Source organism: Pediculus humanus, genomic scaffold, assembly GCF_000006295.1.
Source record: "Pediculus humanus corporis 1103172107770 genomic scaffold, whole genome shotgun sequence".
NCBI classification, from domain to species: Eukaryota; Metazoa; Arthropoda; class Insecta; order Psocodea; family Pediculidae; genus Pediculus; species Pediculus humanus.
The window spans coordinates 202,532-224,893 of NW_002987368.1; the positions used below are offsets into that span (position 1 = coordinate 202,532).

The following is a 22,362-nucleotide window of genomic DNA, read 5'->3' on the forward strand; positions in this document are numbered from 1 at the left end:
CCAAAGAAAAATGAAAACCTTTTGCCAAGGGTTATGAATAGATTAATTTTCTTTCTTTCTTTTTTTCTTTCGTTTGTGTTGAGACCCCCACGGGAGGAAAATGAAAAATTAATAAATAAATAAATAAATAATTTTTTTTTTTTTTTAATTTTCTCCCGAATAATAATAATAATAATAATAATAATAATAATAATAATAATAATAATAATAATAATAATTTTTCGTAACGCCCTTCATTTTCATTTTTTTTTTTGTGTGTATTAACCACAAAGTCTTTTTCACGTTTTATTTAATTTTCCCATTTTTTTTTTTTTTCGACATAAAAAATTAAAATCCGTTCGAAACGTTCAACCGATACATTTCCCCTCCCCCCCCTCTCTCCCCCCGTTTGTTCTATTAAATAATAATCATAAATTTTAAAAACAAAATTAAAACGAACGAATAATATTAATTAAATTGGTTTTAAAACTAACCTGAACTATCGATACGTTACATATTTAATTTTTTTAAACTTTAATTTCGTACAAACGAACAAACAAACAAACAAACGAAATAATTAATAAAAACGCGATTTAATAATCGTTTCCACACAACTAATAAGTAGTAGTTTTTTTTCTAAAAAAAAAAAATTAATCCCGATCCGCGTGCGTAAATCTGCGTATAATCAAATTTAAAAAAAGGCGTAATAGTAAATATCCGACTTGTTCTTGTTGTTCATTCAACAAAATCCGATTTATCACTGAAACGGGGAACGCGAACGCGAACGTGAATGCGAATGCGACGAACGTTCTGTTTTCACAACCTTTTCATCATTTTCTACGCTCATTCTTTTCTTTTTAAAACTGATTCGAAAATAGCATACGGATTCGTACATATATATATTACATTTCGTTTTTGTTTAAACTCTTTAATAATAAAATAAAATAATTTTTTATTTAATTAAATATGTAATCGTACCTTTTATTACTTTCTTTAATTAAAATCATCGTCGAGTACGAGAATGACGGAAAAAAAAAAATTAAATCGTATTTTAAATTGATTTCGAATGACTGAACCTTTTCCATTGAAAAATTATAATTAAAATTTTTTTTATGTAATTATGATCGACTCGATTATTTATTACGTAATAATAAACTTAACACTCGTCTTCTCGCAGAAAATAGTTCAGTCGATTTGATTAGTAATTATTTTTAAGGGAAAATCTTTCGATTCGGGTATTTTGAATTTTTTTTGTAACGTTTAAATTATAAAATGAATTTTTTTACCTTTTTGGGTAATGTGGAAAATGTCGACGATCGTGCGAGACGTCGTGCGTTAAGAATTGACGTAAAAACCAGAAAGTAAATATCCACCGCTCCCACTGATTCTTATATCTGGATGAGTTCTTTCGGGTAGTATCTGATAATCTCTCAGCCAACTTTCCGTTAGCCTCAACGATATTATATCGTTTCTTTGTTTTAAATCGCAGTATAAATCTTGTAGGGGTTCTCTCAGTGGTGAATACACGACAAAAGGTCTCGAAATCTCAAGAAATTTTATTAATTTCATGAAAATATTCGTCGGATGTTCTTTACCGACTATAATCAACGCATCACCTTTTTTTTCGTTTAATATTTTCAATGCTTTTTCCGTATCTTCATTTTTTTTTCTCATTTTACCACCCACGCGAGTCTCTCCCTCATTTTTTCTTTTACCTAATATTTCATTGCTCTCGCGGGATAAATTGTTTGTGTTTTCGGGCTCTGAATTTAAATTGGAATTATCTTGATCGTCGTTATCGTTTGTAAAAAATGTTTGAATGTTAACACTGATCAATCTGTCTAATTGTTCTTTTGGTAGATTTAGAGCTAATACAGCTTGAGAAGGTTGATCTAATGGTCCAGAATAAAAATTAATAATTGTTCCATCTGTACCCAATCGATCAATCAATGATGCTGATACGATTCCCATACAACCAGTTTCATATAATAAATAAGTACCTGAAATTAATGATATTTTAATTTAAAATAAAAAAAAATTTATAAATTTTATAAATATAACAAGTATTTACCTCCTGAAGTGATTCCAACAGTTGATGATATTTGAGCTAATGTATCCATTCTCAATCCTAAAACTTTTACAGGTTGCCTTAATAAAACTTCAGAAATGAGACGAAAACTCGGTTTTCTAATTGTTATGTATTCGAAATATTTTTTTTCCTTTTTTTTTAAATATTTTTCCTGGAATTTAATTGTAATTATAATAATAAAACTATAAATATTTAAATAAGAAATTTTACTTATAAGTATTGTAAACTAACTTGAGAATATTCTGTTTTGTTAAAAAATGTTTTACTGTTTTCGATTAAATGTGAAACAATGTTTTGAGCTGACATTCCATTTTCTCTTAAGCTTATTATTTCTTGAGTTGATAATTTTTGTGATGAACCATCATCTATAATACCTCTGTTATCAACTCCACTAGTAACATCTTTGATAATTTCATCTGTAAAATTAGGAAATTAAAATTATTTCATTGAATTGCTACGAATGTTAACAAGTGAACATTGAAAAATACCAGATATGCTAATTGTGTGTTTAGATTTTTTCAACACATAACAACGTTTTGAATTTGCCTTTGGTTCTAATTTATACGTCGTCCAAAAAGGCTCTCCAACAATTGAACTAATATCAACTTCATCTTTTCCAATCGTTACCGTATCTTTTTTTATTCTGTGTATTTTAGTATAATTTTGCTTTTGAATAATAACATAGTCACCTTTCTTTACAACATCTACCCCCATTTTATAAAATATTAAAGTGACAACAACGAAATAATAATTTTAACAAGTTAACTTTTCTTAATAAAAAAAAAAAAAAAGTTTTAACTAAAATAATTTTAGAAATAACTTTCAAGTGTATCAGTTATACAACTTTTTAAACTTTTCAAATACAATGTAAGCAACTTATTGTTGCGATCCCAATTTTAACCTATTATATCATATTTATAGAAAAACATTTTATTTCGTAGAATTAAAAAATCAAATATTAAAAGTTTAGCGTGTATTTTTATAAAATTATAAGTTTTTATAAAAAGTATAAATCTTTAAACTTCATGCAAAGTACTTATAATTAATCAAACGAACTTATACACGTTGTCGAAGCAGACGAAATTTTTTTTTTTTTTTCAAAAGTTTCCCATTCTGTTTTCTAAAAAGCTTTCAGCTAATTGTAAACACGTGTGTATTTTAATTTAGTGTGTTTATTAAATTTAAAAGATTTGTGTAAAAGGAAAAAAAATCGAAGAAAGATGACGCTTGATAAAGAACAAACATCACGTAAGCGACCTGCTGAACCCGTCGAACCAATGGATATCGTTACGGAAGAAATAATTAATGAATTATCAGCTAAACCAGATGCTGTTGTAGCTCCAGTCAAAAAATCTAAAAAATCAAATTCAAAATTTGAAATGAGAAAAGTATCAGTTCCAGCACATCGTTATACTCCTCTCAAAGAAAATTGGGTTAAAATATTTTCACCAGTTGTAGAACATTTAAATTTACAAATACGATTTAATTTAAAAACAAGACAGGTAGAATTAAGGACGTGCGAAAGCACAAAAGATATAGCTAACCTTCAAAAAGGTGCAGATTTCGTGAAAGCTTTCGTTTACGGTTTTGAAATTGAAGATGCATTAGCTTTACTTAGGTTAGATGATTTATTTATGGAATCATTTGAAGTGACTGATGTGAAACCATTAAAAGGAAATCATTTGTCTAGAGCAATAGGAAGATTGGCTGGTAAAAGTGGTAGAACAAAATACACAATTGAAAATGCAACAAAAACAAGAATAGTATTAGCAGATTCTAAAATTCATATTCTTGGATCATTTAATAATATACAATTGGCTAGACGAGCGATATGTAATTTGATTATGGGAAGCCCTCCATCGAAAGTTTACGGACAATTAAGAAATGTCGTTGGCAGAGTTTATAATAGAATGTAAAATATTTTTAAATAAAATAAATAAATAAATAAATATTTTTTAAAAAAAAAAAAGCATTATGGAATTCAATTATTTCTGAACAATAATTAATTATTAATTTTCATTCACTTATTAAAATTAAATTTACATAATGAACAATAAGAGGAATAAAAAATAAAAAACTAAAGATGGCAAACATTAATTGTTTGAAATAAAATAATAAAAAAAAAAAATTAAATAATGAAAAGTTATCTATTTGCTAAAAAAAAATTTACAATATAATACACTGAATGCAATATGTAATAATAATAATAATAATAATAATCAACCAAAAGCCTTGTGTAGGACAAATTTAAAATAATAATAATAATAATAAAATAAAAAATAAACAAATCACATATGAATAATATAATTAATTTGAAAGCAGTTTTTTAAGTATAATTTTTTTCCTTCCTCCCTCCTCCCCCCCTTCCTCTTTCTTTTATAAAACTGTTGCCAGTTATTAAAAAAATATATAATAATAATAATAATAAAAATCTATTTTTTTTTTTTGTTTTTTTTCTTTTCAATTTTTCATATATATATATGTATTTATGTATATTGACAAAATTAATAATTTTTTATGTATATTTATGGTATAATACACTCACATAAAATTTATTTTTTAAATATATATATATATGAGAGTTATTATTATTATTATTATAAATAAATACTTTTTCGAATATGAAATAAAAAATAAAAACATTATTATTATTATTATTAAATAACAATTGTGACTATATATATATTAAAAAGAAAAGAAAAATGTGGCTAAACTTATTTATTATTAAACTAAATCATATTTTAATACAAAAAAAATTTTTATTTAATAATAATAATAATAATAATAATACAACTATTGAAAAATATATATATTTGACTAATTATTAATTTTTAAATGCCATGAAAAAAAATAAAAATAAAATTATAAAGCAAATGAAATAAAAAAAAAAAATTGGAATGAATTATTATTATTATATTTTTACTTTTTCATTAATAATAATAATAATAAAAAGGCAAGTTTATTAAATTTACATTATCATTATCATTTTTATACAAACTAAAGAAAACAAAAAAAATAATAATAATAATAAAATAAAAAATGAAATTTATTAATTTGATGACATTAAAAAAAAAAAAAAAATGAAAAATCTGCTTTCAAATAACAATATATAAATATATAATATAATATACTTAATGCGGTAAAAAATAGTATTATTATTATTATTTTTTTTTTTTTTCTCTCTTCCCCCCATAAAAATATTTATTGCACAAAACGAAATTTTTTTTATTATAAATCAAAATATCGACTGGTATTTATATATGAACGGATATGAACACACAATTAAATAAATTAATAATTTCCCCCTTTCCCCTTCCCCCTTCCCCTCCCCCTGGGTTAAATTTATTAAATAAAACAGAGAAGAAAAAGAAAAAAAAGAGAAAAGAAAATTATCCGTTATGGCACAATAAAAAAAAAAGAAAGAAAGAAAAAATGGGGAAAAAAAATTATTCACGCGTATTCATATAATAATACCAGACGAAAAATTATTAATAATAATAATAATAATAATAATAATAATAATACGAACCGGAAAAAAATTATTTATTTGTGGAAAGAAAAAAAAGAAAATATTTTTATCATCATTATCATCATCATTATTATTATTATTATTTTTTTTTTTTTTAAATTTTATTTTTCCTTTTAACTAAAACTTACGCCCATTGATTAAGTACAATCACACAACAAAAGCGAAACATTACAATCATTTTATCATCATTATCATTATTTATTTATTTATTTATTTTTAATAATATTAATGAATGGCCACATTTAAGTTAGAAGTATTAATTTAAATAATAATAATAATAATAATTCGTATTTTTCTGTTTTTTTTTTTTGTAAAACATAAAATGTTTAACCGATCGGCCGACCGACATTTTCTTTAATTTAAAACAAAAAAAAAAAAAAAAAAATTTTACCATCATCTTCATCATCATCATCATCATCACTACTATTATTATCATTATTATTATTATTCATTCACATTCTTCGTTTTGAAGAAAAATTAGTTAATTAATAAAATATTACGGATAAGAGGTTATTACAGACCTACAATTGTTATTTACAATTTAAAAAAAAAAAGGCGTGCAAGAGAAAAGAAAAATTTTTTTTCATCATTATCATTATCATTTAATAATAATAATAATAATAATAATTAAACCACTCGATCAATAATAATAATAATAATAATAATAATAATAATAATAAATAAAAAATTATTTGGAAAAACGTTGAACGTTATTCATATAATAATAATAAAACAACCGGCCGCCGCAATTTTTATTCATTCTTCTTATTAAACTTACAAAGTAATAAATAAATAATAATAATAATAATAATAATAATAATAATAATAATAATTATAATACATAAATTAACAACTATTAAATCGTGTATTTAAAAAAAAAATATATACGTACAATATTAAATATATATAAAAAATTCTTTTTTCTTTTTATTTTTTAATTTTTTAATTTTTTTTTATTTTGTTTTGACTCTGAATAATCATCATTATTATCATCATTATCATTATTATTATTAATTATTAAATGGCTATCAAGAGACTTAAAACTTTTACGCTTTTAATTACAATTTTTCGTGGTCCGTGAACTTTCATGCAAAATAATAATAATTATTATTTCATCATGAATTCTCTTTTTCTTTTTTTTTCTTTGCCATCATGAGCAAAAGCAACAAAATTCATTTTAACTATCTTATTATTATTATCATTATTATTATTATTATTATTAATACAATAAACAACAGCAAAAAAAAAAAAAAAAATTTTTATCGTTTATAATTCATACGTCTTTGTTTTTGTGCAGTCTTATTTATAAAAACTCCAACTTTCGGGATCTCTTTCTAAAAATACATATTTATATTTATTATTATTATTATTATTTGAAAAATTTTCCACCTCAACTTTTTATTATCTCGTACGAACTCTATCCCTTATTTTTTTCTTTCTTTCCTTCCCTTCCAGGGAAATTTCAAAAAATATATTTATAAAAAAAAAAAAAAATGGATTTTTGACACTTTAAATTATTTCTTCTGCTTTTAAAATTTGGCATGAAAATTAATTACCGTTAAATTTGACATTTTCTTCTTCTTTTTCTACTTGTTTGTTTGTTTTAGAAGCAGAAAAAAAAAAAAATTGTTACACAACAATTCACAACCCTAAAATTGAAAAAAAAAAAAACAACAAACAAACAACAAACAACTCTTGTGTCTTAAACTTGTGATTTTATTTTGAGTTTTCAAATATTTGACTAGCGTTAAAATCAAATAATTTTTGTGAAAATCGAATTCATTTTTCTCGGAAAATTTTTTTTTTCTTTCCCCCCCCCTCCCCTCACGAATGAATTCGACGTGAAAAATTTTAGAGAACGACGACAATAAAAATCATGCAATTTAAAATTCGTTTGTTTTGTTTTGTTTTTTTGCGTTGAAGAGACGTTTGAAACAACCACAAACAACAATCGCGTATATATATATATAAAAGAAATCTGGACACTGGACAATAATAATAATAATCGCGACCAATAGACACTTATAATCGATAAGAATTTCTTCCCCTCCCTCCCCTCCCCTCCCCCAATTGAACAAACAAATCCGTGCTCATTTCTTTCTTTCTTTACGGGCGGACTTATTTACGAAATTTAATTTTTTTTTTTTTTTTGTTCATTGATAAGTTCGTTTTCTCCATTTTTTTGTCTTCCCTCCTTGTTTCTTCCTTCTTCTTTCCTTTTCTTTTTTTTCAATCCTTTCTTCCATCCGTAATACAAATGTGATAAAAACCCAGTCTTTTCTTAATGTCTTTTCTCCCGATTTATGTATAAGGCGTGCAACTTATGTAAGACGTCGGCACGAATCCTTCCTCGTAATCGTTCATCCTTCTCACTCTCGTCCAACCGTCACCCTGATCGACTTCTATTAAATATAATTCTTCACCGTCGTACATGGGAATCGATCCTTCGCTCGTCGCTGGATAGAGATAGATAGAAAGAGAGAGAGAGAAATAGAGAGAGAAAAGAAAAAAAAAAACCTCGTTAATCATCGAGTCCCCCTTTTTTTTCACCTTATCATTCATTCATTTTTTGTATTTACCTTCGAAGGGATATAGTGCGCGACAAGTTCCCAAAGGACTTAAAACTTCTCCTTCGTAACCGTACAATCCTGATTGTTCCACAACGTTGTCGGGATCGGATTCTGGAAGGCTCGTGTGAGACGTTCCCAAACCGGATTCAGGACTGTTCGAGGAGCTATTATTAGTAATATAATAATAAAACAAGTTAGGAAAATGGCTAAAAGCGTGTTAGGAATGTAAAACAAAACAAAACGAAATAAAATAAAAAAAATCAAATCGAATCGAATTAAATTAAAAACAAAAACAAACAAAATTCCAGGATGAAAACTTTTGGATTTTAATGGATAAACTTTTTGTTTCGAAACAAAATAAAAACAAAAAAAAAAAAAAAATTAATAATAAAAAAAGAGAGAGAGAGAAAAGGATCTCGAATTTTTTAAGAGTGGGTCGTGGTAAAATTTGCTATTGTCAAACAATAATAATAATAATAAAAACAAACGAAGAATACGTACCCGTGACTCGGTAATGGTGTACCAGGAGCGGATTGTTTATTATTGTGATTATTTATTGGATTTGACACGCTTGAATCCGATGCGGATCTACTAAGTGATTCTTCTTCACCGCCGGAACCCCCACTATTTCTATATTCGTTTGAAAAATTACTTTAGTTTATTTTTAAGAAAAAAAAAAAAGATTTTTCATTCAAATTTTCACAAAAACCTACTCGCTCACTCACTCACCTGTGATTGTTGTTCGAATTTAAACCGTTTAACAAACTATGGCCGCGAGTCGGAGTTTTATTTTTCCTATTCGGAGCCGAAGGAGAATTTCCGACGGATTGATGTCGTGGCATTTCCAATGCTTCTTCTAAATACACTTGAAACTTGTGCAATTCTTGTCTAAGCTTATCTAATTTGTGGCCGCTTTCGTTGAGCTGTCCCTCGATGGACATTGGATCCCCTAACGCGGGATTTTGTTCGTAAACTCCTTTCATTTTCATCAGTCCGTCTCTAAAACAATAAATAAATAAATAAATAAAAAGGGGATTTTGGAAAATGACGTAGGGAGAGAAGGGAAAAAAAAAAAAAAAACAAATCGAATGATGACGACGACCCTGATCAAAAACAACAACATTTGTATAACCTTGAATTTTTCCTTCTTCTTCTTCTTCTCCTTCATAAAATTCACTTTCAAATGTACTAAAGAGATTTTACCCACCACCACCACCACCACCACCACCATCATCATCATCATCATCATCATCATCATCATTTTTTAAAACTTTTAACTTACCTTGCTGCAGTCTCTTGTTGCACGCTCTTTTGTAATTCTTCTATCCTTTGCTGTAATTTCTTTTTTCGTTGATTTGGAGGTAAATCACTGTAATCCTCCTTTGAATCACCAAACGAAGACATATTGTTCTGCGTTGTAAAAAAAAACAAAACAAAAACAACCTTTAATAAATTATAATAATTTTTTAAATAAACATTTATAACACATAATTATTTAAAAAAAGCCGAAATCAATTAATTATGTTTCTCTTAAGAATTTAATAAAAAAAAAAAAAAAAAAAAAACTAGACTGCAACAGAAGACTTTTTTTTTTTTTTAAATTATAAAAAATATATTCAAAAACTATGATGATGACAAATTCACATTCGATAAAAAACAATAAAAAAGCAAACAAACAAACAAACAAACAATTAATTAATTAATTAACGGCAAATCTATCACACAATACCTAAATCGGCCTAAATTTTGTTTTTAAAAAAACATTTTTTTTCAATTTTTTTTTTTTTTGGGGGGAAGAGGGAGGGAATATTTAATAAACATCCTTACAAACGCAAAACATATTATTATTATTATTATTATTATTATTATATATGCGTACATATAAATATATAAAAACTACAAGTTTATTAAAACAACAACAAACAAAACGATTAAAAAAATTTTTTTTTCTTTTTTTTATCAACTACGGACTTTAAAAGTTAATGACACTAAAACCTTAAAAAAAAAAAAATTAAAATTTATTATCGTTTCACGTATCTGACACACTTATAAAAGAAGAAGAAGAAGACATTTCGAATATAAAAAAAAATTATTATTATTATTAATGATAATGTGAAAACAAAAGAAATTTATAAATTAATAACGTAATAAAAAAAAATTTTTTTCTATATTTTTTTTTTTAAACTCCGATCACAGTAATAACAAAAAAGAGTCAATCGAAAATTTTATTAAATTAAACAAAACAAAGAAATTTTTTTTTTTTCTTTTTGTTAATGATCGGAGAAGGAAAAGAAAGTTAAAATTAATAAACTAACAAAGATAATAAATAAAAGGAGGTTTATACGATTATCAGGAGGTGTATGTTTAAGACGTTTAAGACTTTTCTTTTAAACCGATTATTAAATCCGAAGAGATTTTCTTTTTTTTTCGGTAAAAAAAAAAAAAAAAATTTCCATTTCATATCGAACGAACGTAAGAAATTTAATTCTTATAATCCCAACACCGGACAATCGAAGAAAATAACACAAAAAAAATTTTTTTTTTCTTATCGGATTTCATCTCATGAAACGACCGCGTGTAATTATTATTAAACTTTCATAAAAACAAACAAACAAAAAATTTCTCTTGAACTTTTATAAAATTACAGAACGTTAACAACAATAATAATAATAGTAATAACAATAAATGGAAGATGCCATCATTATAAATAATTACTAATTAAGATCAGCAAAAGTCAACTGATAATCTTTTGCACTTTCTATTGTTATACCTCCTTTTTTTTAAATTTAAATTTGAAATATAAATATTAAAGAGTTTTTAAACAAATCTCCGGAGCAACATTCTTATCGATAAAAACAATAATAATAATAATAACAATAATAATAATAAAGCACACAACAAAGGAAACAAAATCATATATGTCAAAACAAAGACCGTAAGTAACAAACATTTAAAAAAAAGAAAACTCATTAAAAGCTTAGCAAACAAACGTACGGTTAGTAACTCAACAATTACAAAAAAAAGGAAAAGAAAAAGGAATTAAACGGAAAACGACAAAAAAGGAAAAAAAAAGGCGGGATTCGATTAAAAAGCCTCCGCCAGAAAAGAAAATTTTACAAGAGCTTACAAAAAGCTTTTTATTATTTAACGAAAAAATAAAAAAAAAGAAGAAAATTGTTGAATTTGAAAAACCGCGCGAAAAAAAAAGCGATTGCGAAAATTGTCGACAAATTAAAAACAAACAAATAAAAAACATAAATGTAAACAAATAGGATAATAAAAAAGCGTTAATTTCTTTTTTGTTTTTTTCGCCATTTTTTTTTTTTTATTTTTGCACGCGCGCGACAAAAACTTTTTTACTTACGCATTATTTCAATCGATTTAAATATGATCAACCACCCAAGAAGTGTCACCCGATCGGTCACCACCGTTTAGAACACCATACAAAAAATAAAAATAAATTAATTTTGTTATTAATTATAAAAAATTAGGAAAAAAATGTCTTGTAAAGAGCTCTTGCTTTGAATACAAAGCGAAAAAATAAAAATAAAAAAAATTATTTATTTGCCCCCATTTTCGAAAAAAAATAAGAATTTTCCCGGAAAACGCTCCCCCCCTCCTTAGTTAGAGCAGTCAACTCGCAGGTTTGAAAATACATAAAAAGAAAATAAATAAGTAATAAATAAATAAATAAATACAAAAAAAAATTACGTGCGTTTAAAATAACTATTTACAACAAATCATTCAATCAATAATATTTACACGAAGCAGAACGTCTCAACAACGACAACCACAAAAAAACCGTTTGTTTTTTTTTTTTTTTTTTTTTTTTTTTTGTTTTTTTTTGCTTTCACGAATATTTTTTGCGAATGATTATATACGACCATATCACACATGCTTGACCACAGCAAAAATCTCGTGATTTGAAAACTAATCATCGAAAAAAAAAAAAAACATTTACTAACAACAATTTTCGATTTCAACTGACAAAAATATTTATATATCATTTTCAAGCAATTTTTCTTTTCTTACACGTCAAAAGAAAAATTGTGCGAGGGTATACAATGAGAGAGAGAGAGAGAGAGAGTTTAAAAAATAAAATGAAGTGGAAATAGATAAATTTACCTTGTTCGAACTGAATATACCGAATAAAGCAACTCTTCTTTTTAATTTACCCGCCGATATCGTTCCTCTCACCGTCATGTTGGGATCCGCTCGTGCTTTTATATATTGATTTGTGACGGGTGCAGCATCTCCCGACCTGACAGCGTTGAGATCTTCAAATGGAATATCTCTGGGTGGTTGAAAACCTGATTTGTACCTATCTATAACCATTTGAGTATCCTTCGAGAAAAACAATAAAAAAAATTAAATTAAATCTAAATGGGATGTTAAATAATAAAATGATTTCCATAAAAAGAGGTTTTTTCTTTCAATTATTATTATTATTCTTAAAAGGTTTTATGTCAATCGAATAAATTATTTGTTTGTTAATAAATCCTTTTTCCTCCGACATATTTTATTTATTTCCTTTTTGACCTTATATATATAAATATGTAAAAAAAAAATCTCATAATAATAATAATCTTAATTAATTACAGGAAAAATAATTAATTTTATCGATTGATGACGTATTTTAACGTTCTTTCATTTCTTTTAAGAATCAAAATTACCAATCATAATATATCGTTTACCGAAATTAGAAAAATAAAAAATGGACACTTGATATATTTCAAAATTAATACCATTTCCGGAAAAATTTTATTACTGATTTAAATGAACGCCATCTTTTTTTTTTTTTTTCTTTCTTACCTCTTTTTCGCTCACGGCGTTCGCAGCATTTATTATTCCATCTAAACATTTATTTATTATTGGGAAAACGTTTCTTTCGATCGTCACCGATTGAGTCATGAAATTTTTTATATTTTTTATTCGTTTTTCATCCATTTCTTGTAGGTGTCTAAACACGTCGGGCATCAACTGTTGATAATGTTGATTCTGAAAATAAATAAATGATTTTTAAAAACAAAACAAATTTAAAAAGAGAAATCCTTTTTGCATCATTATCATTATCATTATTATTATTATTACTATTTTAAAACGCAATTATTTAAGTAAGGAAAAAAAATAAAAACGTTTCAATTTTTTAAAACGTAAAAAATTAGTCAAGTAAATAAATAAAAAATTTTTTATCTTTGTTATCACTTCTCTTTGCCCCCTTACCCCTTCCCTCCTCCCCCGCCTGTAATCTATATAATTTATCTAAATTTAAATAGTAAACAAACGCAAAAATGTTTACTTTTTCGAAAAGTAAAAAAATTCGTTACTCGAAAACGAAAATTTCACGTTTTACGTGTTCCTCTCCCTCCGCCCCCCAAAGGATGTGATGCAGCGGTAAAAGTAACCTAAATAAATTTTTTTTTAGAATCGAAAGATGACAAGTAAATGATAATAATAAAAATGTCGCAATTTTTAATTACTTTCTTTGCCAGAAAATGATGAATGGGTACGAAGTAAAATATCACATGGAATTAATTACGTAAGTATAATTAACCAAATCATTTTTCCATGCCTATCAACAACAAACAAACAACACGTGTAACAAACCCTTTCTCTTCATACAACAACCCATTAATAATAATAATATTTCTTCTTTTGTAACAATCTTAAATCGAAGGGAAAAAAAAAAAAAAATTTAATGTAAATTCAAAACGCCTTGACTTAATTCCAGAATAAAAAAAAATTCAACCTTCCAAAAATAAATAAATAAATAAATTATTATTTATTGGTTAAATTTTATTTAAAATAAACAAAAACAACAATAAATAAATAAATAATTAAATCAAGGTAATTAATACGTATTATTAAAGTTTTTTTTTTTTTTTTTTTAATAATATTTTTTACGTGTCGTCATTTATTTACGTACCTAATCATCGTGTCAATATTATTTATTAGTTAAATAAATTTTTTATTATTTTTTATTTTTTTTCTAGAAAAAAAAAAACTAAAACTAATTCGTATTAGTCATTTCGTCATTGCGCTAATTAACGATTTTCAGGCCACATTTTTTTTTTTCTTTATCTAAAAAAGAAAAAAGAAAAGAAAAAAGAAAATTTCGTTACGAAAGAATAGTCACGTTATTATTATTATTATTATTATTATTATTATTAAAACTTAAAACGATGCAACGATAATATTTTTATTCGTAATAATAAATCAATCGTTCTACGTCATCACACATATATGTCGAAGTAATATTGTGGAAATGGTAAAAAGAAAAAAAAAAGAAAAATAAACGTCGACCCTCAAACAATTTTTTAAAAAAAAAAAGAATGCGTTACATTGTGGGTCGCAAAAACAACAAGCAACAAACAACAAACAACAACAACAAAAATTTTTTTACTCACTTGTAAATCGTTTGTTTTTTGTAATTGATTAGCATACTCGCTCTTTGAATCTTCACAGAGTTGACCCTTGGTCATCATGTTTATCCTTTGTTTTTCAACTTCTGCTCTCGATAAATCGAAATCCGCTTCGGCTCTCTGGTAGTTTTCCAACGCTTTTTCGGCTTCTTTGAAAGCCTTCTCGTAATTTTTCTTAGACCTATCTAAGCTATTGATTTGATTGTTTAAATTCGCCATCATTTTAGCTCCTTCCTGAAGATGCTGCAATCAAACAAACAAACAAATAAAAAAATAAGAAAACATTATTATTTTCAAACTTGACGAATTACGGTTAACAATTCACAATAATAATAATAATAATAATAATAATAATAATAATAATAATAATAATAATAATAATAATAATAATAATAATAATAATAATAATGAACAAAGAGAAAAAAAGAAAAGACGTAAAGGATCAGTTTTTCTTTTTCTTTTTTTATTAACGAATATTATTCGACGTGTATTTACGGAACAGAAATAAAAATAAAAAAATAAAAAATAAATTAATCGACCCACGCCACCCGCCACATGAGATCATGCAAGGAACCATAAAAAAATTTAATTTAAAAGTTTACCTAATTTCATTAAAATGCGTTTCTGAGCAAAAATAAATAAATTTTTTAAAAGATTTTACCCAAAATGCGTTCTTTTCACACACGCACACGCACACCCCACTTTCCACACATTCCACACAATAACAATAACCTTAAAAACCACAACAACCTTACATAATCCACAAAAAAAAAAAAAATGTTTGTTGGGTAAAACAATACAAAAAATATATAACATTATTAACTTTTACATAAGATAACCGACCGTTTCATTTCACGCGATTTGACGCGTAATTAAAATTTTTGACAATAATAATAATAATAATAATAATGCGTTTTAGTGAAATGTTATAAATGAAGTTTTTTAAATAGAGCAACGACATAAAAATTTTCTTCTCGATTATTTTGTCAAAGCCGTAGAAAAAGTAAAAAACCAGGAGAGGAAAACATATGGAAGGTTAAGTACTAAAGAATTACAAGTTGTTTCCTTTTTTGTTTTCACGCCCTCTCCCCCTCCCAGACAATTTTTTTAAAAATACTCATTGAACTCGACGAGAGGTGGATGCGAGAGAAGAAAAAAATCCCCTTGAACGAATCCCTCTTTCATTATATTTTTTATCAAGGCACCTGTTGATGGCAAGTGACGGTGGCCTTATCTTTGCATGCGGTTAATTCTCTTGTGCAATCACTATCAAAATGACGTTTTTAACCTTGCAATCGTTTTATTATTTACCACGAGAGATAACAAAAAAAAAAAAAAAAAAATTCTATTGGAACAATTTACGTTCGGAATGACTTTGGCATGAAAAAAAAAAAAAAAAAGAAAACATCTTTGCCTCGTGCACGCAACACACGTCGTATTCTTGCGAAAACGCATTCAGAGCAGAATGAAAGAGGAAAGAAAAAAAAAAAAAAAAACTATTTTAACACAAAAAATTTCCTGCAATCGAACAATTTAAATAAATACATTTTTTTGTTTTTTTTTTAAAAATACTAAAGACATGTAACTTTTTTTTTGTTTTAAAATAATACGAGTACGTCGTTTTAATAACAGAGAGAAGAGAAAGAGACACAGAATTAAAAAAAAAAAAAAAATCATAAACTTGAAAACTACATAATATGAACCGAACATCTTGTTAAACTCGTTTAACCGGAAACAAATGATAAAAAAAAAAAAAAAAAAAAATTGTCCGAAAAGCAAATTAAGAAAACCGTTTAAAAATATTTAAATTACTTTTCAAAAAACAAAACAAAAAAAAAAATCGACGAGAGAAAGAGAGAGAAAAAAAATCTTCTGCAAATAATCCGATTGAAAATTCACGCACGCAAATGTGAAAATAATTTCGAATTTGACGATTTAAAAAAACCCAAAATGAAACCTTTTTTTAAAAAAAAAAAAAACAACAACAACAACAACGCTTTATAATTCAAATACCACCGAGAGAGACAGAGAAAGAGAGAAGAAAAATGGCCATTAAGAAATCGGATTTTTTTTTTTTATGTACTTAAATAAAATAAAATAAAAATAAACAAAAAGAAACCAGGAAATCGTCTAATTTACTACATGAGATATATATGTAAATAAAATTTAATTAATTCGACTAATTAATGAAAAAAAAATATTAAAAAAAAAAAAAAAAAGTTCAACAAATTCACAACACTTAACAGGAAATGTTAACTCGCATAACAAAAAAAAAAAAAATACAAAACGAAACCTCCTACAACTTTTAATGACTATTCATCAGGTTGTTTTTTTTTTTTTTTTTTTTTTTTTTCAAAAGGAGTCACTCCTCTCCCCTCGAAAATCACTTATAATTAACAATAAACAAAACGCACAATTTATATATAAATGACCAACGACTCATTTAAAAAATAATAATAATAATAATAATTATTATTATTATTATTATTATGTCAACGTTCACATTCTTTCGTGAAATGGAAAGAAAACTACAATAAACACATTGAAATGTAAAACTTTTATTAATGTGAAACTCTGTCGTAATCCATTCATGTGGCCGCTTTGTTATAAAAATCGAATGGAGGAATAATTCGATTGTGTGTTAATAGAAACAAATCAAAACAAATCGGTAAAGAGAGATAGATAAATAGATAGATAGATAGAGAGAGAGAGAGAAAATGAGAAAAAAGAAATCGACATAATTTATCCATCGAATGATAAAAGAAATCATTTTAAATTTCTTTTTTTTTTTTCCAATAAAAACAAAAGGGGTAGACTAAGTAAATAACAAAGAAAAATCTCTTCATTTAAAAACTGCATCGAATATATTTATATTTATAAAGTTATTACTCTGCCAAAAAAACAAATCAAGATGTTTTCAATTTAAAATCGTGAAAGCAGCAAAAAAAAAAAAAAACAAGGATACAAATTTTTTTTAACAATGTTTTCAAACAATCGTTCGTATATAAAGCTTCAAAACATTCTCATCAAGTGTATATTGATTGTAATAGACAAAATCACGCGAAAAGTTTTTTTTTTTTTTTTTTAAATCCCTGTTAATATATATCATCACTCAAAACGGTAAAAATTTGTCTTAAAAGGATTAAATTTAACGTTGAGAAAGTCATCATCACGCGTTATGTAAAAAAAATGAAAAATTTTTTTTTTGGTTTGCACAAGCAAAAAAAAATTTATTAATTAGGTTATCGAACTCTGATTTTCCAAGGCGATAATTCCTTAATTTGATTCCCTGATTTTGTGCCAAATAAAATAAGTAAAACGCCCAAAACCAAAACGCAAAAAAGCCGTAAACAAGAGGACCAAGATCACAAATGTTTACGAAATAATAATTTGCTAAGCCAAATGTGTTACACTTTACATATGAATTCATTCTCTCTCTCTCTTTTTCTCTTTTTCTTTTCTCTCTCTCTCTCTCTCGGACGATTCTCTCACAAAAAAATTACAATTGATTGTTTAAATCGCGTCAAAATCTTCATAACACGGAATCAAAAGAAAAATTTAAACGGTTTTGTTAGGTCAATGACAGTTTTGCGTGTTCGAAAAAAAAATAAATAAATAAATAAAATTGTTCAGGCAATAAAACGGGTAACAGTACCAAACTCAAATTACTATTATAAGATGTTATGGTTGGTAAAACATATTTTATTCTTTGATGTAAAAAAAAAAAAAGAAAAAAAAATTAATAAATAATAAAAGACACACACAAACACTTAATTATTTTTTCCTTTAAAAAAATACCAATAATAACAATAATAATAATAACAAGTATAATTTTACCATGGCAAACAGACCGGGATAATTTCAAAAAATTATTCTTCGTCAAATAAATAAATATCGGAATCGAATTATTTTAAAACGGCAAAGGAAAGAAGAAAAAAAGAAGACTCAAAGGTAAATTTAACATTCACGAACATTTTATTTAAATTTATTTTATTCGTCTGAATTTAGAAATGAAGTAATGAAGAAGACTCGAGTCGAAAAGGGGAAAAAAAAAAAAAAAACAAAAATCCCGTAAACTCTACATAGGTTTTTGCACGCAAAGTATTTAATTTTCCATAGGTATTTGCTCGCCTTGAACTCTCTCTCTCTCTCTCTCTCTCACACACACACTTGACTAAAGTTAAGTTAAATACCTACACAAAATTTTTCATTGAAAAGAAGGTTACGCAGACTCCACAATCATCAAAAGAGTAAAAAAGTAAAAAAAATAAATAAATAGTAAAACAAAAACATTAAAAAAAAAAAATTTTTTTTGTAATCCTCCGACGAGTTTTTACAAGACAAAAAATAAACAATTATTATTATTATTTTTTTTTTTTAAAATATCCGCTTGGACAAAGGCGGAAAATTTTTTAGTTTTCTTATTTCCCAACGCAAAAAATTGTTAGTCAAATTAGTTTCTTAACCAAGTAAAACCATTTAAAAAAAATAAAAAATGGAAACTTGCGACCGGTAACAAAACGTTTAATTGAAAAATAGCCTCTTATTAAATCGTACCTTAGAATGGTGGTTTCCTTTTTTTTTCGGGATTCGTGTTTTACTTAGGAGAATGACAGAGACAGGTTGTTTTTTTTTTTTTGAAATTCTTTTTTTGAAAACTTGACTCGACAAAAAAATCTTTAAAACGTTGTTGCGGTAGGATCGTAGGAATACGTTTTCTTAAAACACTCACGACGTTCGAAAAAATTTCAAACGAAAATATTTTTATTTTAATAACGCCGAATGAAAATTAAAACGTTAAACAGATAGAAAGAGAGAGAGAGAGAGAGAGAGAGAGAGAGAGATTCACGCGTGTAAAAGTTAAAATTTCAAAACGTCGGCATTTGATCGAAAACAAACACGTATTTGCAAAATAAATAAGAAAAAAAAAAAAAAAAAAGTAATTCCGCACGATCCAGACGAAAATACCTGGAAGCATAATTCATAACTACAATCATCTTCAAAATCCGCCTAATTCAAAAACATCATTACATTTACCCAGAGAAAGTAAATTTCTGTACGCGCGCGTAACACCTCTTTCTCTCTTCTTCTTACCTAATAATAATGATTTATTATCATGTGTGACGGACTTTTAGATTAAGGTCAACCGAAAGAAGGAGAGAAGAGAAAAACAAAGCACTTAAAATCAATTACCACTGCCTACACCACCACCATTAATAACGGTTATAAAATATTCATTAATTTTTCTTTCTTTTTTTTGCTTCGCACCACCATCTTACAAACAAAAGAAAAAAGAAAATACCAAAGAGCGAGAAAGAAAGAAACAAAAAAAAAAAAAAAAAAAACATTTAATCACGATACTTCCATATTTTTTTTACGCCTAAACAAAACAAAAGAAGAAGAAGAAGAGGGTGTTTATATTTTTTAAAAAATATCATTTCTTAATTTGTTTAAACTTACCTTTTTCCTTTCTTCTCTAAAATCTTTGACGAGAATAGCAACTTCGTTTATGACCTGTGCCTGAAGATTCTCAGCTATTACTTCATGTTGACCGGCCAAATCCGAAACTTCTTCCATAACATGTTTAAATGCTAAGCAAGACGTAAATCTAAAAATTTACAGAAAAAATAAATAAATAAATTATTATTATTATTATTTTTTTTTTTTGATTTGGCTCGTCTAAAAGTGCAAGATAAATGTTGTTGATAATAACTAAATTTAGAAATTCTCTCTTTTTTACACACTTTTACGATCGAAAAAAAAACTTACATGAAGAGAAAAAGAAAAAAAATTTATTATTATTATTATTATCAACGTTAGATTTTTAATCCGGTTTAGGTATAAAAACGAAAATTCAAAATGATGATGATGATGCCTCTTTTTTTTTTTTTTTTTCGTTTGACATTTTTAACATAATAACATCACTCGTTCTGAATAAATCTAGGTACAGCCCAAGCAAAATTTAAAGATTAAAGATTCCATCAACGAGTTCAATTAAAAAAAAAGAAAATAATAATAATAATGATTATAATAATTGAATTTATCATTGAAGAAAAAAAAAGGGGAGACGCGGTTGCGGTTGTTAATGATAAAAAATTTGTATCATCAAGAAAAAAAAAAAAAAACTTTTTACGTACAGATAAAATCTAATAGAATACAATTCTAATCATCACCGCAAAGGAAACTAAAATATATCAATGAGTGCGTGCGAGTGCGTGTGTGCGTGTGCGTGTATAAATAATTTCGATTTGTCTTGTGCCAATCGGTAAAATTTAAAAAAAGAATTTTTTTTCCTACGACGACACGAGTACAAAACAGTTATCGTTCGCGCTTATTATTATTATTATTAGTACGGCTTGGAATTACACGCTGGCAGAAGGTACCAGTTGGTAGGTAGGTAGGTAGGTATTCATTCTCACCGTGAAAAATAAGAACATTGATTTTCGGTCACGGTCGAAAAAAAAAAAAAAAATTCATAAAAATGCTATACGTCGTGTGCAAATGTTTTTTACCAAAAAAAAAAAAAAATGGTTTCCTTATCACAAAATTGTATCGTATCGCACAAATAATTTTTTATCAAAATATCGTAGTAAGTATTTGTTTATCGTTTCGTAAATAAATATCATTATTATTATTATTATTTTTGTTTTTGTTGTTTTTTTTTTTTTTTAATAGAAAGTAAAACAAATAAAACACGTTCGTAAACCACTTAAAATTATTATATTACTTTCAATTTAAAATTTTGAAGGAAAAGAAGAAAAAAAATTATATTAATAACAGTTACATTTTTAATTAGGTTATATAAACTCGAATTGACTAGGAATTCCAGGAGGTGCGATGACTTATGAAAATTTGATATTAATCTCAACTCTCCTCCCTTCCCCTTCCCCCATTATTTTCTTTTTTCGAATGGGAAAGCGGATAACCCTAGTATTCAGTTGCTCGCATCAAAAAAAAAAAAAACAAAATCACCCCAAAAATGATTTGAATACGTTCGGGAAAAGGGAAGAAGGGAAGAAAGGGGATAGGGGGGAGGTGCGTAAGACATCGGAAAATTCCTTAATTCCTTATTTTTTCCATCAATAATGAAGGTATTTAAATTTTAAAAAACGAGAATACCTTTGAACTCGATTAACGTTACCGCAACAAAAATTATGTTTGCCGTAAACTGCAACCGACTCGACTAATAATGTAAAGCGCGCCTTTTTTTTTTTTATTTCGCAATCGATTGCGATTAAGGGGCGAAGGGAGGGAGGTGGGAGGGAGTTCATTTTAGAAACTTCTCAACGCTACATGTGGCAAACAAACAAACAAACAAATAAACAAATTATAAAATTCGCTTTGTAATTTTTCATGTTCGCCTGTGAAAGAAAATGAAAGGCGCGAAGTTTTTTTTTTTTTTTTATTATTATTAATAAATAAATTGCCGTGAAAATCAAAAAATGTGAAAGTTAAATCATCAAACAAAATCACAAACGTGTTTAATTGAATACATTGAAAAATAATAATAATAATGTAAAACTTGTACTTTGTTTTCATTATTGAAATTTACACATTATAACTACGCTTACAATTGGAAGGGGGGAGGGAAAATTGGTCGTTAATAATAATAATAATAATGCTATTAATTAAAAAAGGAAGTGAAAATTTTTTTTTTTTTTTTTACTTGCTGGCACTTTTTACTAGTACTCGACGATTTATTATTATTATTATTATTATTATTATTATTTATTTACAAAATTTATACGTAAACAACTGCTATTTGGCGCCAAA

At 26.1% G+C, this 22,362-nt stretch overlaps 3 protein-coding genes across 3 annotated transcripts; 1 reads left to right on the plus strand and 2 right to left on the minus strand.

Moving 5' to 3' along the window:
• Positions 1-1,314: 1,314 nt before the first annotated feature.
• Positions 1,315-2,782, minus strand: Phum_PHUM356880 (uncharacterized protein; the record flags this gene model as incomplete). Its single annotated transcript, XM_002427921.1, has 4 exons — positions 1,315-1,934; positions 2,051-2,219; positions 2,300-2,484; positions 2,557-2,782. 4 exons carry the CDS (start codon positions 2,780-2,782, stop codon positions 1,315-1,317), a joined length of 1,200 nt encoding a protein of 399 aa, XP_002427966.1.
• Positions 2,783-3,093: 311 nt separating this feature from the next.
• Phum_PHUM356890 (uncharacterized protein) lies at positions 3,094-3,984 on the plus strand (the record flags this gene model as incomplete). The annotated part of the gene is made up of 2 exons (XM_002427922.1): positions 3,094-3,100; positions 3,236-3,984. 2 exons carry the CDS (start codon positions 3,094-3,096, stop codon positions 3,982-3,984), a joined length of 756 nt encoding a protein of 251 aa, XP_002427967.1.
• Positions 3,985-7,898: 3,914 nt separating this feature from the next.
• On the minus strand, positions 7,899-20,197 carry Phum_PHUM356900 (Proline-serine-threonine phosphatase-interacting protein, putative; the record flags this gene model as incomplete). The annotated part of the gene is made up of 10 exons (XM_002427923.1): positions 7,899-8,053; positions 8,177-8,373; positions 8,735-8,791; positions 8,897-9,164; positions 9,289-9,299; positions 9,450-9,577; positions 12,293-12,511; positions 12,980-13,165; positions 14,575-14,832; positions 20,050-20,197. Coding segments are annotated over 10 exons (1,626 nt in total), but the record flags the coding sequence as incomplete, so codon positions are not given.
• Positions 20,198-22,362: the final 2,165 nt, after the last annotated feature.